This window comes from Salminus brasiliensis, chromosome 7 (genome assembly GCF_030463535.1).
Source record: "Salminus brasiliensis chromosome 7, fSalBra1.hap2, whole genome shotgun sequence".
In the NCBI taxonomy this organism is placed as follows: domain Eukaryota; kingdom Metazoa; phylum Chordata; class Actinopteri; order Characiformes; family Bryconidae; genus Salminus; species Salminus brasiliensis.
Window position 1 is genome coordinate 21,423,817 of NC_132884.1, and position 18,423 is coordinate 21,442,239.

An 18,423-nucleotide genomic window follows, 5' to 3' on the forward strand; every position below is an offset into this window, starting at 1 on the left:
GTTGAAAAATGGGAAACAGTGTCACACGTGGACTTTTAAAATGACACTGCCTACTCTTAATGTCCTATGACATGTTCTTACACACAGGAATACACCAGTAATGCAAGTCAAGGTTCTGACATTTTGACCTGAGCTACTCAAAAACAAGTGCTCAAAATGACAGTTGATTAGACCTACTTGTAGCTCATTCCTGCCACCTAGCGGCAGGAGTAAGAAAGAGCTGCTTTCTGACATTTGTTAGGGACCATGTGCGTCTCTCAAACTCCGTACATTTGAAACGCAATAGGGCAGTTTTTGTTTAAAATTGTCCTGCTGTGTATCTAAGTGGAAATGAATGTCAAGACGTTGGTAAATTGTTAATTTAATAATAATTAATAATTTATTATTATTTTGTGGCCGAATCATTTTTTTATTTATTTATATATATATATATATTATTATTTTTATTATTTTATTTTTTATTTTTACATTTTTAGTGCTCATAAATATGGAATGCTACTTGTATTATATTATGTTATTTTTTTGCTCAGCAAGGCATTAACAAAATCCACCAGTATGAAAAACACAAACATGGGCAAAATAAAAGTAAATAGACTTCGGGTTTAAGTTGTCATGCTAACTAAATAACAACAACAACAACAACAACAATATTATTATTATTATTATTATTAGTAGTAGTAGTAGTAATAGTAGTAGTTATAGTAGTATATTGTGGCTTCTGATCTGCTTTGTGAGTACAATAACATTGCGACTTGTATTTTGAAGAGCCGTTTTGTCCTCCTCGCTCCTCCATCTCAGACTGTTCATTGCTGCTGTTTTCACGCCCCAGCGATGGAGCGGCGCTAAACCCTCACAGTCCCGGTAGTGCACAACGGATTTGAGCGTTTTTCTCTCATTTGTGAGATCTGGAGAAGTGCTTAGCTGTACAGAGACACTAAAAACAATAGAGAAAAATATAATGATCTACGACAAGCACAGTTGCGGTAACGTTAGCGCTTAAGGCGAAGATTGCTAGCTAACGAGAAACTGGTAAATAATGATTAGCAGCCAGGCTAAGCTAACACTAACACCAACAGCCTCAGTCTCACCACAGACAGCGTTGCATTTCTTTTATCCCTCAGAGTTGTAATGTTTATCTGGAGGAATATTTCTGCGCGATGTTCTTATTAATGAATAATAGGGTAGTTTTTGTTTTTGTCAAGAAAGTCTGAAGCTAGCCAGTTGTGCTTGGTAACGTTAGCTAGCTATCTAGCTTAGTTGTTTTGTCTCGGGGTCGCATGAAAAGCTCCCTCTGTTTACCTTGAATGTGTTGAATGTTCGAGGTGAAGCGTTTATTTAATCTTTCTGTGTTTTACGAGGATAAATGAAAGTAAGCTAACTTAACAGGCTGACTTACTGAACAGTCAGCTTGTCTGCGGTGTTGATGGGTATTGACATGCTGTTCACACTTTACAGTTTCGTTGAGAGTGTGGCTGTATAAAGTCAGTAGGTTTAAGACTGTAATGGTGGGGATATTTGTTCCTCTTAGTCTGGGTTGTTCACTATAAGCTACTATTCACAAACGTAATGTCTACTCGAACCCAGTTTATTTTTAACCGTGCTGAAAGGGTTAAGGTTGTAAAAAGGTTTTGCTATTGAGACATGAACTGCTGAGTTATTTGTACCTGTGATCTGTTCTGTACTCGTAGGTTATTGACAGAAGATGAGTTCTCAACAGTTTCCTAGAGCGCAGTTGCCGCCTTCAGGGGTTGCCCAAGGCTCAGCACCCGCTGGCAACAGTAGCCTCTTGCCAGGAGGTCAAGCAGGTAGAAGCACTATGCTAGTTTGTTTGAGCTGTGTTTTTTTTTTTAAGCTCTTTGTTAATTGTGTTTTAGACTGCTGCTGGAAAGTAAACCTCTTTATTACTTTTATCTAGGCGGTGAAGAAGGCAACAGAGAGGCAGATCACCCTCAGGACACTCTGCCCACTGGCAGCGCTGTTGGAGGAGCTTTACCGTTCCGTGATGAGAAGCAGGAGACTGTTGTTGTCAGACCCTATCCTCAAGTGCAGACTTTGGGCCAGCCACAAGCCTTGCCCCAGCATGTGCCTATTCAGCCAAGCCCCGCCGTCACTGTGGCTGCTTCACCAGCTCACCTGGCCCTGGCCCAGGCCCAGCAGCCGGCCTTTAATGAGGGAGCAGTAAAGGTGATTTGCTTTCTGACTATTATTATGTGTTAATGTTTTACAGTATGTTACACGAGTCGTTTATGCCGATAGGAGGAAGCCGTTAAGTACAATTTACGGCTCTCACTGTGTTGTCCTTAACTTTCTTACATACAGAGTCTCCCTTTCTAGCTTACTGTACCTCAAAATAGATTAGTTGCTGTGTAATCTACATATATCTGGGAAACCCGAAGTGATTCTTGAACCTGGAACCTTCCTGCAGTTAATTAAACGCCAGATTTCTGACATATTTTATCTTAAATGGATGTGACAACAAGACCAACAATGTGAAGAATCCCTTGATATGACAGTGTTAAAGGAAAGTCAGCAAGGATGTGATGGAAATGTGTTGAGTTGATTATGGCACATTAATCATGGATGTCATGGACGCCCCCTCCCCCCCCCCATTTCCAGGCTGGCCTGAAGCCCCCGATGCCAAGTCGGCTTATTGCCCCAGCTCCGGCTGTTAGTCAAGGACACATTTCTGGACCAGCTAAGGTGCCTGGACATATTACTGTTACCCTGGAGAGCAGCATGGCTCCAGCCTCCATCCCTGTGGCTACCATCAGTGGTCAGCAGGTAGGGCTTGGGGAACTGCATCTGTTGTACTCACTGGAGTGGAAGCGGAGATGCTGGAAAATATAAATCTTTGTTTTTTCTTGCAGGGGCAAAGTAACGTGCACCATATCATGCCGGGCGGTTTGCAGATTATCAGGAGCAGTACCCCTGCACTGCAGATTGGATCTCCCTCTGCTCCCCCTCACCCGTTTGCTTCCCACCTGCCCCGAGGTCAGCTATTCTGCACTGAATTTATGTTTACTGCGTTGTGTGTCAGTCCTGCTGCTGAGCCTCGAGGTTGCTTTTAGTGCAGTTACTTTGGTGTACTAGATGTACATATGTCATACATGCATGATTAGTGTTAGATTTTTAGATTCATCAGTTTCATCTTTGGCATATCTGGTGGGGTAGGAGTTTCAAAAATCTGAAAAACGCTTGATTTACTTTGACGTGCTTATTTATGTGCACACTGATACAAACAAATGCTGAGACTGATGTGGTCAAAATTGCAGTGTGCTTTCACTTTATATCACTAATAAAATAAATAACTACAGTAAATACAAAGCAGATCTTATCTAACGCCTAGTTCTGATTTGTATTTTTAGTATTTGTATTTTCATATTCTGCAGTAATATAATTTGAATAAATGAATTACATTATACAGTCACAATTTCTTTAATTAAACTACATTTCTTAAATTAATTTTACTGTTATGTTTTCATTTGTAGTTTTAAACTGTTAGCTATTTAAGTTATTTAAGCTCTAACCAGCAGGGGGAGCTGAGAACTCAATCCCAAGCTCCACCTATGAGGACAGCCATTGGCTTATGAGCTTCTTACTGCTTTTCTTACTGCTATTTTTTATTTTTATTTTTTTTTTGTACTGGGTCACTATTCAAACATCTGCATGAATTAGAATGTGCTCCATGTAAATTAATAAGGGCATATAGGGACCTACCAAATGTTTTTTTTTTTATTAGAACTGTGTTAAAAATTCAGATGAGCGCATCTTATGCTTGTCCCTGTGTTTGCGTTTGAGAAACTTGGGTGAATATTGGCCAATAACTCACATTATTGGGACAAAATACAATCTGCAAACTGATTGCACCTTCAAGGCAACTAGTAGACAAGATTTATTTGGTGTTTAATTGTTGAACACTACAGTCAAATGAAGTCTCTTTGTGTCTCTGTGTGTTTGGGGTTTCAGGCGCAGCTGCTGCAGCTGTCATGTCAAGTACCAAAGGCCCTACTGTTCTGAGACCTGCATGTGGAGCAAACCCAGGCCAGCCTGCAGCCGTGCAGCACATCATCCACCAGTCTATTCAGGTACACTTAGATAAGCTGGCCTAGATATTTTATTTGATTTGTTTGTGACAGTTGATTTGTGTGTGGCTGCTCCCTGGAGGTCGATAAGTTGAATCATTAGTCTGCGACCTGTCCGGAGACTGAGATTGTCGAGCTGTTGAGAAGATTTATAGATTCATTTATTGTTTTTCTTTGAATGGAAAAAAGGAACAAAAATGCACATGGATTACATTTTAACAAATAATTGTACGTAATAGGAATATAAATGGTTTTCAATATTGTAGTGGGTATATCTGGTGCGCTAGCTAAAAGAAAGTCTGGTTGTTCACAGTTGAGGCAATCTGAAGCTAAGGTGGACGAGGTGTTAAATTAGGCTAGCAATAACGATGTAAAATATTAACACTGAATGCAAATTCTTGCATTTCGTGTTTGCGTTTACAGTGAAATTCGCAAAAATGCGTATGATTGAATGAATGAGAAGTCGAATCTTTGTATTGAACAACCTAATCTGATTCAAACTGATAAACGTTGGGCAGAGCCCCAGATTTGTATTTTATGAGGTGGTTAGTTTTAATGTAACACAGTCTCAGTCTTCATGTTAAGAATAATAATAAAAAAAAAAAAGTATTCATAGTTTTAAAACTGTAAATCCTGTGTCTGCAGTCTCGACCCACAGCCACCACATCCACTGCTGTTCTGCCCACTGTGGTTGCCCCTATTTCAGCAGCTAGAACCCAGTCACCTGTCATCAGCCCCCCTGTTACCCATTCTGCAGAGATCGTGCACGGGTAGGTTACCATGCACATCTTTTAACCGCTCTGTGACATTTAGTTGCAAGTTATTTTAAAAATATGGCAAGAGTTATTGTTTCATGGTAGCTCTTCAGAGCATGACTATAAAAACAAATGACAAACTTTGAATGTTTTCATGCTTTTACTACTTTTCATGTTTTCAGGCGACCTGGCCTCACTATCCACCCTCCCCCCGCCACTATCAGCATCCAACGACCCCCGACTCCAAGAGACACGGCCACACGCATCACGCTGCCATCACACCCTGCCATGGGGGCACAAAAAGCCCAACCACAACACACTATGACTCAGGTCAATCTCTTTACCACCTGCCCAATTGGAAAAAAAGTGCTACTAATGATTTCTGTCATCAAATTAGGCTTTCTGTGATTTTGTCAGTTTTATAAGTTCTTTATCAGGGTTCTGATCCATTGTTATGAGGAAGTCATTTGTAACAGAAGGTTAAATCTAATATTGTTTTAATGCAAACATTATGAAAAATGCTCTTGAATTCTTCTCTACAGAAGCCTATTTTCAGCACTGTGACTCCTGTTGCTGCCGCAACCGTTGCTCCCATCCTAGCTACTAACTCTGTTCCATCTACTACTACAACAACAGGTAAAGTTATTTTAGAAGTGAACTAAGAATCAGTGGTGAACATCTGCGTATTGATGTTGAAAGATGGTGGAATGACTCTTTGTTTTCTCATCCAAAAGGTTCTGCACCTCACACTCAGATGACCAGCAGCGCCATAGTTTCCATGACAATGGCCTCCCACTCCTCCCATGCCACAGCTGTGACAAGCTCTGCTATTCCAGTTGGTAAGCACTTTGTGGAGTAAAGATTAGCTTTTGGTTTCTTAAAGTGCATTTACTGTAATAGTAGATTGGAACAGAAAGTCAGAAACACAGATTTTATGATGTACACATAAACTGCACAATATTTTATTGTGTACATTAATGTGTACTAGTGTGCTCTTACGTGTGTGTATTGGTTATTTTTATTCAAACATACTTCAACCTTGTTTCAGCCTTAAGAGCTCTTTTGAGTCTTTTGCACGTACCAAAGCAGATCTACAGAGAAGAAGAGATGGTAGGCAGATCAGGGCCCAATTGTTTACTTATTTAAGTAAGCTGCATTGACATAACAGTTGCACCAGGGTTCGTTGTAATTGCGTCAAACCTGCCAAGTCTAAACACAATGCTTCAGGTAACATCATATCAGCTGAAGATTTCCTGTGCTGGAGATTTGTTCTTGAATCTTTCACTTTTTAATCATTGTCTGTGACCTTGTACTTGTACTGATGTTATCATTGCTCTGAGTGAAGTGTGATCTTTCAATTGGAATTGTCTATGCCTAGTTGTAGATGAGTCCTCGCTTGCTCTCATAACCCAGTAGTGCATTTTGTGTGCAGCTAAGGTGGTTCCGCAGCCAATTGCACACACTTCGCCTCGGATCCAGCAGGAGTACTCTGGAGAGAGGACTAACCTGATCCCCATCTCAGGCCACCGCTCCTCCCCAAACCCTGTGACCATGGAGGGCCGCAGTGATAACAGGTGATAGCTGACTTTTGTGTCATCTGAGAGCGTTCATATGAAGTAGACAATTCATAGGGACCTAATTGTTTAGGTTATTGAGGAAACCTGAACAGTAGGGTGCTGTGATTCCTGATGGTTTTTTTGCTGATCACTTCTCTCACTTTTATATAGGCCGTCTGTGCCAGTCCAGTTCCAGTACTTTTTACCAACGTACCCCTCATCTGCTTATCACACTTACACCCCCATTACCAGCTCTGTGTCCACCATTCGCCCCTACCCAGGTAAACCTGACCTATATGTCATTTCTACAGTTGTTAATTAGTCTCGCAATCTGATTTCTGTCAGACCTTATGCCTGTTGCATACAATGACTATTAGTTAATACTGATTGGTTTGTCATTTTTCTAAGGAAAAAGCTTTTGTTCCTGCTACTTCTGTTTTTTGCTGTCAAATTGCCAAATTGAGCTATGAATTGTGCATTTCTGCTGTTTCTCTTATTGTACAGTTTTTAATTTTGTATTTATTTTTCTCTCTTTTTCATTTACAGCACAGACGCCGAGCTCAGCTCTTCCTGCCCAGGCCGGTGTGGGTGTGGCCACCACTGTGCATTTGAACCCCATGCAGTTGATGGCTGTGGATCGCATTGGCCTGCAGTCTGCCCAGATTAGCACCCAGAATATCCAACCAGCTTCCATGACTGCCCAGGGCATTCAGCCTACACCAATTGGAGTGCAGGGTCTGCATGCCACAGCACCAATCAGCACACAGGGGATCCAGCAAGCACCAGTCGCCGCACAGCAGCCCCAGCCAGAGGCAAAACCATCTGGTAAAAATGGACAAACATTTCTGTTCTTTAGATTTGCACAAAATACATTTATCTGATGTGAAACTGTTGTTTCTGCTCGTCAGCAGGTGTGGTTCTTGCCGAGAGCACTGCATTTGTGACAAACCCCATTGGCAGCACGTTCAGCGCTACACAGCCTGTCACAACTATCGTCCAGACACACCCACAAGGGGCAGGAACAGGGGCACCCACACTGGTCTCCTCCCCTAGACCTAGCATCTTACGAAAGAAGCCTGTGAATGAGGGGTGAGTGGGCCATCTTGTTATGCATAATTTCTCTGCATGAATATATTTTATGTATTTAAGCCTCAACACTGGTCTCTTTTATTCCTGCCTAAAATGTTGATTAGGGTTGGGCGGTATAACTGTAATGTGGTATATTGTTGTTTTGTATGATGTCCGATTTCTGTTCTGTGTTTATCTAATACACAGCAAAATAAAGTTTCCCCATGTGCAAGAGAGCCACAAGACTGGCTCGCTGTGGGAACTCACTGGTTAGTGAGGTCACTGGTGGAGGGTAACTGCCAGTTTAGCAAACTGAAGTAAGTTAAGTAATTCCGAATAACAGGGAGATCAAGTAAATCTGCAAAATGTGCCTTAAAAAAGGTGATGGTCAACAAGCATTGCCATCTAAAAATGAAGCACCCTCTATACCAACATAGTTCCCATGGTCACATTGTGTTGGATTAAATATTGTAAGTTAAGTTACAAACCTCAGGTAAGTGATGACCAGAACAGGTTTGATACTGACTGTTAAGTTTCTCTTAAGACTGTTCACTCAACTTTGTACTTCCCCCTGTAAACTTGTGTAAGTTTAGCCTCCGTTAACTGGAACATGGTCTGTACCATGGTGTTTGGCTTGCTGGGTAACTTGTCTATGCTACTCTAAGCCTTAGCTAGCCAGCTAAGGGTCCAAACCCAACATAATCTGTTGCATTTTAACGTTCTGTCTCAGACCCAAGATTTTATTGTCTACACTGTTCTCGGTAGTGCAGCGGTTAGTGAGAATAGCAGCTGTAATCTGATGTGTGCTACTCTGGATTTATAGCAGAGCTAGCTAAGCAAGTGGGCTGCTCGCTCGACGTCATCCTTCAGATATGAGCCGTTTTGCGAAAAATGTTCTAAGTGCAGATTCGCTCAGCCAGAATCAAGCGTGTTCTGTGATGTGCAGAATGTAATCATGCTAGCTACGCTAATGATAGTCCGCTTCTTTCTCCTGATACGCAGAAGTTTAACATTTGTTGTCGTCAGACTGACAGTTTGGCATATATTAAAATATTTTTTTTTTACATTTTTAAAGATTTAAAACTTAGCAGGTGACCATGTGAGCAAACGTAACTTTGGATTTGATTGTTTTATTTGGAGACATGTTTAAGGTATGAAAAAGCAAATACCGCCCAACCCTAATGTTGATCTACCTTAAAACCAAGCTGAGTTGTCATTAAGGATCAGACTTGAATATGAATAGGTGATCCAGATGATTAGTTATACAAATAAGTGCATGCCCCTGTCCTTTAATTTTGTAGTTTGCCCCTTTAGCAAGATCAGAACATGTTGAGAAACTACTGTAGTATGTGGTTTTGGGGTGAATTTCTGGGGCTGTGCTTGAGTCTGGTTTTGGGGTGTATTTCTAGGGCTGTGCGTAAAAGTCTCATCCCAGCGCAGCCGAACGAGCCTAACTCTGGGAGAGTGGATAGTGGCGTAAGGCTGGCGGGATCCCCACGACCAGCAGGGTAAGCCCTGGCTGATGTTCCTTTATCTGGAATAATACCAAAAGAGAATAGGATTTTGACTAATCCCTTTTTTCTCTGAATACCCTTTCTCATCTGCATGTGTGTGTGTGATGTCTTCACATCCCATGACTAGGCTAATAGGTAATGCACATTTAATGGAGTTTCTGTTTTCCTGTTTGGTTAGTGTCAAGCCTAAACCCGATGTCCATGTTGCCATGACGCCCCCTGTGATGGCTGCTGTGGAGGCACTGCCCACACATGGAGGAGAGCAGCAGTCTCTACCAGCTCCTGCCCAGCACCTATCGCAGGCCATTCCCACTCTGCTGGCGCCGCCTGTTCCCCCACCCCCCTCCCAACCAGCTGCAGTTCTGTCTGCCCTGCCTGCAGCCATGGCTGTCACTCCTCCTGTGCCTGCCTCCATGGCCAATGCTGTGGCCTCTCCTACTCAGCCAGCTGCCAGTAGCACAGCAGCACTAAGCTCCGCCCTGTCAGAGGTCAAGGTCAAGCAGGAGGCGGAGTCTATGGACACATCCCAGCCAGGTGGATAATCTTGGCATTCCTTCTGTTTCTTTGGAGACTGAAACTTGTCACATACATTTTAATGCTATTACGATTCCTCATACTATTGTTAATTGACTGTTTACAAAATTCGTGTAATGTTCGTCAGACTTTCAGGGCTTTCTGGTAGTATCCGTAGTGCCTGTAATAGCAGACCCTTAAGCTTAGTAGTTGCATCTTTCAGTTATCCTTTAAAAAATAGTGTTTAGAGTGTTGGATTGACTGAGAGCCACATCACTCAATATTTTGCAGTCAGTTTTAGTACCACTGATGATATTGAAAAATGAATGCCATGCCTTTGTAAAGGCAGTTTGCAGTCCATGTAATATGCAAATAGTAAATGTCATGTTCTTAGTATATAAAACAGTAAAATCACCATAAAAATGAAGAAAGTTCCTGTAATAGTAATGAACTGCTGCTTGTTTGTATAACATCTGTGCGACTTTTTTCACAGGACTCTCCATCCCCTCGTCTACGGCTTCAGGTTTCCCCAACCAGACCTCAGGCCTAGCTGTGCCCCCTCAGTCTGGGGATCTCCTGCCTGGAGCATCTCCACGAAAGAAGCCCCGCAAGCAACAGCATGTTATCTCCACAGAGGAGAATGAGATGATGGAGACAAACAGTACAGACGAGGAGAGGGCAAGCAGCAGACCTCCAGGGAACAAGGCAGAACGACATGAGTCACCTCCCAGGGAATATGTGGGTGAGTGGCCCTTTTAAATAACCCTTATTTATAAAGTTTTATATATTTATAAAGAGTTTTTTTATAGGATCATTAAAACTCAAAGAACCTTTCGGATACTTCAAAGCTATTTCAGTACTATATATATATATATATATATATATATATATATATATATATATATATATATATATATATATATATATAACAATGTTAAAACCAGTTGGAGTTGACCAGTGAAGTGGAAAATATTATCTTTATCTACAGTGGCATCTGTCAAAAGGTGGAATATATTAGGCAGCTAGTGAACAGTCGGTTATTGAAGTTTGTGTTAAAAACAAGAAATAAGGGCAAGTATAAAATAGCTAGACAGCTGGGTCAGAGCATCTCCAAAACATCAGGCAGACCTTGTGGGGGTTTCTGGTATGCAGTGATCAATGACTACCAAACGTGGTTCAAGAAAGGACAACTCGTGAACCAGCAACAGGGTCATGGGCACCTTAGAATCATTAATGTGATGGGGGCCCCACCTCATTACTTTCTGGACTTAAAGAATCTGCTGTTAACATCTTGTTGCCAGAGACCATAGGACATCTTCAGAGGTCTTGTGGAGTCCCTGCCTCGAATGGTCAGGTCTGTTCTGGAGGCACAAGGGAGGCCTACTGAGTATTAGGCAGGTGGTGTTGATGTTATGGCTGTTCCTATTGTTGCTTATTGTCAGTGTGCTCAGAAAGGAGTCTGACTGCATTTCTAACACATTCTCCAGATGAAGAAGGTGTGCGTTATGTGCCAGTCCGCCCCAGACCTCCCATCACCCTCCTGCGCCACTACCGGAACCCCTGGAAAGCTGCCTACCACCACTTCCAGAGATACAGTGACATTAGAGTTAAAGGTTCGTGTCTTTGCTAATTTTGACTGATGCTCTCTTGCTAGTCCTTTGATGAGGCAAAGTAGTAAGTTTGGGCTGTTTCTTATATATCCCTGCAGTTTTTCTGATATGTTGCTGAGAATGTTCAGAGCTAACCTGTTTTGATGGCTACATGAATACCAACATAGGGAGAATGTATCAACATTCACATATCAATAATGTAATACTAGTATTAGTAGTATTTATAATAGTAATGCAAGTATTTATTATTTGACAATGTGTAGTGGTTTGACCTTTTTGATCTGTGTAGTGAGACAAAGTTCTCCCACTTAAAAAGATGAGGGGGGCCTGTAATTGACATCATAGGTAGACCTCAACTATGAGAGACAAAATGTGAAAAAAAAAATCAGAAAATCACTGTCTGATTTTTAAAAAAATTATTTGCAAATAATGGTGGAAAATAAGTATTTGGTCAATAACAAAAGTTCATCTTAATACTTTGTTATATATCCTTTGTTGGCAATGACAGAGGTCAAACGTTTTCTGTAAGTCTTCACAAGGTTAGCACACACCGTTGCTGGTATGTTGGCCCATTCCTTCATGTAGATCTCCTCTAGAGCATGATGCGTGATGTTTTGGGGCTGTCGGTGGGCAACACAGACTTTCAACTCCTTCCGAAGGTTTTCTATGGGGTTGAGATCTCCTTTGTTGCCCTGGCAGTGAGCTTGGGATCATTGTCATGCTGAAAGACCCAGCCATGTTTCATCTTCAGTGCCCTTGCTGTTGGAAGAAGGTTTGCACTCAAAATCTCACAATACATGGCCCCATTCATTCTTTCATGTACACGGACCAGTCGTCCTAGTCCCTTTGCAGAGAAACAGCCCCAAAGCATGATGTTGCCACCCCCATGCTTCACAGTTGGTATGGTGTTCTTTGGATGCAACTCAGCATTCACTCTCCTACCAAACAGTTCTACTTCGGTTTCATCTGACCATAAGACATTCTCCCAATACTCTTCCGGAACATCCAAATGCTCTCTAGCAAACTTCAGACGCGCCCGGATATGTACTGGCTTAAGCAGGGGAACTCGTCTGGCACTGCAAGATCTGAGTCCCTGGCGGCGTAGTGTGTTACTGACGGTAGCCTTTGTAACGTTGGTCCCAGCTTTATGCAGGTCATTCACTAGGTCCCCCCGTGTGGTTCTGGGATTTTTGCTCACTGTTCTTGTGATCATTTTGACCCCACGGGCTGAGATCTTGCATGGATCCCCTGATCGAGGGAGATTAGCAGTGGTCTTGTAGGTCTCCCATTTTCTGATTATTGCTCCCACAGTAGATTTCTTCACACCAAGCTGCTTGCCTATTGCAGATTCGGTCTTCCCAGCCTGGTGCAGGTCTACAATTTTGTTTCTGGTGTCCTTTGACAGCTCTTTGGTCATCACCTGTTTGAGATCGTGGGCAGGTGTCTTTTATACTGTTAACAAGTTCAAACAGGTGCCATTAATACAGGTAATGAGTGGAGGACAGAGAAGCTTTTTAAAGAAGTTACAGGTGTGTGACAGCCAGAAATCTTGCTTGTTTGTAGGTGACCAAATACTTATTTTCCACCATTATTTGCAAATAAATTCTTTAAAAATCAGACAATGTGATTTTTAGAATTTTTTTTTCATTTTGTCTCTCATAGTTCAGGTCTACCTATAATGTCCATTACAGGCCACTCTCATTTTTTTAAGTGGGAGTTTTAGGAGAAATTATTTTGTAAGTAAAAGAGCAGAGGTCACTTAGCTAATGCTTTAGTTAAATATTAAAATATTAAAATATTAAATATTTACTAAATATTTACTTATTAATATAATTTATCATTTGGCAAAAACTTGTTCTTGTTTTAGATAATATTAGTGATTCTCTTAAGAGTAAGCGCAAATTCATCTGCACATAAAGGGGAAAGGATGTTTCATGTAGCACAGTTTATGTTCCTTTGACTTCTCTGTTACTTCCAACACAAAATCAGTATCACCTGACATCAGTAATATTACTACAATACACTTTAATTTATGTATTTTTTTATTTATTTACCATGTAAAATTGACACTAGTTCCCTAGTTCATTGCATCAGAAATGTATATGTATAAAAAACTATTGGTTATTTAAAGTTCTGGCTTTTGTGTTCAAACTGTGGCACCAATTTAGCAACCAGGCATCAGAATTTTGATGCTGGAAATGGAAATGTTTTCTTTTTGACAGTGTAACTTTACAACACATGTATGTAAGAGTAGTGTACTTGTGTACCTAATTATTACAGTAATACAGAACTGTAACATTTATTTTAGAAATGCATTTGAGTGTGTTCATATTATATTTTGGGACCCACCTTACTGCCGTTATGATCCCTTCATAAAGCATTTTGATGACTTTATTTACTTTTAATTATACCCAGAGGATAAGAAGAATTCTCTGCAAGATGTGGCCAATCAGAGGGGAGTTGCTTGTCGTGCTCAGGGCTGGAAGGTGCATTTATGTGCTGCCCAGCTCATGCAGTTGGTAAGTCTATCTAATCTATCTAATTTCATAGGGGGGAGGATCTGTACTATAGAGAAATACGTTTCATAATGAAGGCCTATTTTGGTATGAGGTCAGAGTAATGTGAGTTTTACACATTTGATTCCTTAACATTAATTTGTTTAACAGTATTGTACCTCTTGTGTCATTGTAGAGTAATCTGGAGCATGACGTGTACAGCCGCCTCACCACCTTGCAGGAAGGGCTTATCCCAAAGAAAAGAGCAGGAGCTGATGATGAACTGCATCGCATTAACGAGCTCATACAGGTCAGTGTGAGACAGCCACTGCCATTACATTCTGATCAGCAGCTTTCATATTCCACCTTCTTTTTCCAAACTGAAATTTCTCTTTTCATAGGTAGGTCTAGAAGATGGCGAGGTGACTGATACATGACAAATGTCGTTTAAATGTATAGTACTGTTAGTTAAAAAAAAAGTAAAGGTGCACATATTTGTCTGTAAAAGCGAAATGTGTCCTCCGCATTTAACCCATCTGTGGTAGTGAACACGCACACTAGTGAACTAGGGGCAGTGAGTACAAACACACCCAGAGCGGTGGGCAGCCAACTCCCCAGCGCCCGGGGAGCAGAGGTAAGGGCCCTTGCTCAACTGGCCCAACAGTGGCAGCTTGCCGAGCCCGGGAATCGAACCCACAACCTTGTTATTGATAGCCCGGTGCTATAACTGCTGAGCCACCACTGCCATATAAATGTGTCTACAGCTCAGTATATGCACATTTTAACAATTTCACATTGTGCATTTCTGAACTAAACTAAATGGCCCACAGCATAACAACACGGCCAGAAAACCATTCTGCTTCATTCTACCACTACATCAATCCATGTGATGTCTAATAAATACATTGGCCAATAGCGCTGTTGCTGTGAATAGTTAAGTGACTAGATAATAAACTGCTATCCAAACGGCATTCAAGTTGAAGCATCAGGATATTTTGTTTTTTTGCACAGCTTTAGAGTGAAAAACTGAAAAGGAACACAATGCTAAACATTGGGCACTCAAGAGTTTTCCATTAACTTTTACCAAGGTCGCTGACCATAATTAGTTTGTTAGGGTTGTGGCTTGTTCACAGTCTTGGTTAGGAAAGGTCACCATAAAATTCTGGAAATAAGTACTGATGCATTTTGGAAACGACTACTATTGTACTTTGGGGGGGGGGGGCACAAGGAACAGTTCACTGGTAGAGGTAATTCAATTAAATACTGGAAAGAAAACATCACACAGTCTGTAAAAAAAAAAAAAAAAAAACCTGAAGATGAAAAGAGGATGGCTTCTACAGCAGGATAATGATACTAAACACACCTCAAAGAGACGACCTCAAGAGACAAGCTGAAGGTCCTCACAGTCCCTCAAACTAAACTTCATTTAAACATTTTTGATGCTCCTCAAAAGAGCAGTACATGCAAGGTGGTGCAGGAATCTGTCAGAATTGGAAGCCTTTTGCAAATAAGAAATGCTTGAAAAACCCTCATACAAGAATTAAAAGACTCTGTCATTAAAGAGTTAGGGTGCTGTCAGTTACAAATCGGCTGATTGTTGCTGTCTACATTGCTTCTTTCGTGTGATGTCCAGGGTAACATGCAGCGCTGCAAGTTGGTGATGGATCAGGTGACTGAGGCGAGGGACACCATGATGAAAGTGCTGGACCATAAAGACAGAGTTCTCAAGCTGCTCAACAAGAACGGCACTGCCAAGAAGAGCTCCAAATTAAAGCGCAAAGAGCGGGCCTAGACGTGATTGGAGCGCTCTCACTCTCTCGCTCTCTCTCTCTCATTCTCTTTCCCCTCTCTCTTCCTCTCTGTTTATGCACCAGTAAGGTCAAGCGGAAATACTTGGTCTTGTATTTGGACCAGTCATGTTTTTGTTTTTTTTCCAGGTTGCTGTGCACAATCACCCTGTCTGTCACCTCATTTATATTCTTTTGAGCAGAGAAAGCAGGTTCTAAACCTTTTGCTTCCTCTAGACCACAAACTGAGCTCACAGGAACTGAACTAATGTCTGCTTACGGGGTATCAAACATCCAAGTTAGCATGGCTTGTGCAACCAACACCACAACCCCTGCAAGGAATTCTTCACGTTTCATTTCTTACAGTGCTGCCTTAGATATTCATTTTGTCATTGTAGTGCTGTAGCATTTGCCAAAGTGGGCTTTGGAAGCTCACATATGCTCAGTTAAGATTTGCCAGTCAATCATGTTACAAATTGAAAATCAGGCCGAGTCCAAGAGCGCGGATTTCTTCACTTTACGTTTTGCTGAGCCAACCGAGGAAACGTACGTACAGGTATGAATCTTGGTATGCAACACACACCAGCTCACTACAACAGTGTGTGTGCACTGTCCAAGTTTCGGTGCCTTCTATCGTGAGTGTAACTGTGGAATGTGTGTGTTTTGCATTTGACACTCCTGAGGAAGCAGACCGGTTTGAGGTCAGGTTAAAAAAATATCTTTCTCCCATATTCTGTCTCTCCAGATTTTTTTTTTTAGCAGGAAATGTCTGCTTAACTGATTCTGTGCAAGCATCCCTTCGATACCTTTCTCTCTCTTTTTTTTTTTTTTTTTTTTCTTCTCTTAGTGAGCAGATGTGCTGAAGTGCAGTTGGTGATCGTACATAAAGAGGTCAAATATGTACTTGAAAGAGAACAATACAATGGTGTAATGAGAATGTGGACTGTTTTACATTTCAACCTCAGAATAAGATTGTTGTGGAAATGCGATTGACTTGCTGTTTTTTGTGTGTTTTTGTGCCCTGTTCATGTGGCTCGTCTTTTACAGATTGTAAGTGAATGTTGCGGTTAACTGGGTTTGAGGAATAGTTTTGACTCTTTTGTACATTTTTTTCTCCCCCTCTTTGTTTTCTGTATACTAATATGTGCAACTGCAGTAAAAGGAAATTATGTACTGTCCTTGTAGTTGTGTGGTTTGATAAAATCATATTTCACACTTGTACAGCTTTATTGCGGACATGAAATGCTAAAAGTCCCCGACCTGTAATTACATTGCCTGACAACTGTGTATGACAACCGCAATATACTTACTGTTTCCAGTTCATGTTAATTCCATCTGCAGAATGCAGCAGACTAGTACTATCGGAGGTGGAAAGCGCAGGACCAATAGGCTAACAGGAGTGGGAAGCATATGCAGCATTAGGCTTGTTCTGTTGGTCTGGAGGCAGCATTTCATTTATTTTAACATATTTTGGTTTAATTGTATTTGTCCTGTTTATATAACGACTTTCAGACACTTTACAAATAAGTATTTGTATACAAAAATGATTAATACTGGTTACATTTTAGTGATGTCAGCATTGACATGTTTACTTCATTAATCTGCACTTTAATACATTTACTTTTTTAATACTTTTTTTTTTTAACACAAATGAATCATTTTACCAAATTTGCTGCCAACCTATACCCTGTACTTTTTTTTCCACAGGGCCTAAAGATGTTAGCCTAGCGATTTTATTTAGCTTTAACAACGTAAACATTTTAGACATTTAACAGCTCAGAAAGTAGACATTTAATTAATGCTGAAATATGGATATTTATTTTTATTTTTTTATGGCACTGATCAGCCTTAACATTGGTGCAATTGGAGAGTTGAAACACTACTCTTGAAGGTGATGTGTTAAAATCAGGAAAAACAGTCACCTCAATTCACCAAAAGTGGTTCAAGACGGGGCAACCGATGAACCACCGACAGGGTCATGGACACCTATGTTAATTGATGCAATCAATGGAGGCCCACCTCCCAACTTACAGGACTTAAAGGAAATGTTGGCAGATACCACAGGACACCTTCAGAGGTGTGTTGTTTTTTTTTTTGTTTTTTTTATCTGCACACAAAACACCTAGTTGTATCTAGTGTCTAAAACTGAATAGGTCCTTGTGCAGCCACAACAGATCTGACCATTCGAGGCATGGACTCCTAAACTAGATGTTTTGTGTGCAGAGCGAAAAAATACTTACAATGTCCAGGAAACCTCATCAAACTTAAACGTAGCTAAACAACAGGACGCACGTCGTTTAATGAACCTGATAATAGACACTCTCTGCCGGTAAACAAAAGTTTGGCATTTTATTTGCATGTTTGTTCTGTTTGATATCACAGGTTGATTAAACAGAGCCAGTATGTCTGAAGTAAGAAAATAGCATTTGAAAAGCATGTGTATTGGGATTTTTATCTCCGTAAAGTATCCAGGTGCACTTTTGCAGCCACAGGTGTTTAACTATTTTCATAGAAAAGCAAATGCAAAATACCACTGTTCAATGAAAAACCTGTATCTCTGTTTTCTCCCTGGATTGACCCCCCTGTAGCTGCCATGTATGCCACATGAGCTCACTGTTTTTAATGCAGAGTGTCAGCTGTGTTGGTATAAAGCCCCCCAGTGTTGATATCTATTTTACCTATTTTATCTAAGTTTGGTGAAGTTACATTGTTTTTCTAAAATTAATATGTGGTCAAAATGTCTTTTAATTTCCCAAGGCAGCGTAAACTGTCAAAACTGTCACTGTATGACCAACAGTCACCAATGACTGCTTGTGGGGAGTAAAGGTGAGCCGTTCATCTTAACGAAAACACTGTACAAACTGTGAAGCATGGTGATGGGGGACTGTTTTGCTGCCTTTGAATACATGGTGCATTGCATGGAATAATGAAGAAGGAGGACTACTAGAATTTTTCAGCACAACCTCGGGTCATCAGCTAGATGGTTGAAACTAGTAAGTTTTGACCCTATATGCATAATTTTGACCCAGTTGTGTTTTCAGGA

The 18,423-nt window shown here is 41.0% G+C and overlaps 1 protein-coding gene across 5 annotated transcripts; it reads left to right on the forward strand.

The window, feature by feature from the left end:
• Positions 1–800: 800 nt before the first annotated feature.
• Positions 801–16,558, forward strand: sap130a (Sin3A-associated protein a). 5 transcript variants are annotated; one of them, XM_072684109.1, is made up of 21 exons: positions 801–861; positions 1,689–1,805; positions 1,916–2,184; positions 2,617–2,781; positions 2,868–2,991; positions 3,967–4,085; positions 4,728–4,852; positions 5,020–5,167; positions 5,380–5,473; positions 5,572–5,676; positions 6,270–6,411; positions 6,565–6,674; positions 6,940–7,218; positions 7,302–7,482; positions 8,871–8,969; positions 9,154–9,509; positions 9,982–10,230; positions 10,976–11,101; positions 13,514–13,617; positions 13,790–13,903; positions 15,227–16,558. In XM_072684109.1, exons 2-21 carry the CDS (start codon positions 1,703–1,705, stop codon positions 15,383–15,385), a joined length of 3,171 nt encoding a protein of 1,056 aa, XP_072540210.1. In that variant the 5' UTR covers positions 801–861; positions 1,689–1,702; the 3' UTR covers positions 15,386–16,558. The 5 variants fall into 5 exon arrangements, with proteins under 5 accessions (XP_072540210.1, XP_072540212.1, XP_072540213.1 ...); XM_072684111.1 differs by having other exon boundaries at positions 7,305–7,482; XM_072684110.1 differs by lacking the exon at positions 801–861 and adding an exon at positions 872–1,029.
• The last annotated feature ends 1,865 nt before the right edge of the window (positions 16,559–18,423 follow it).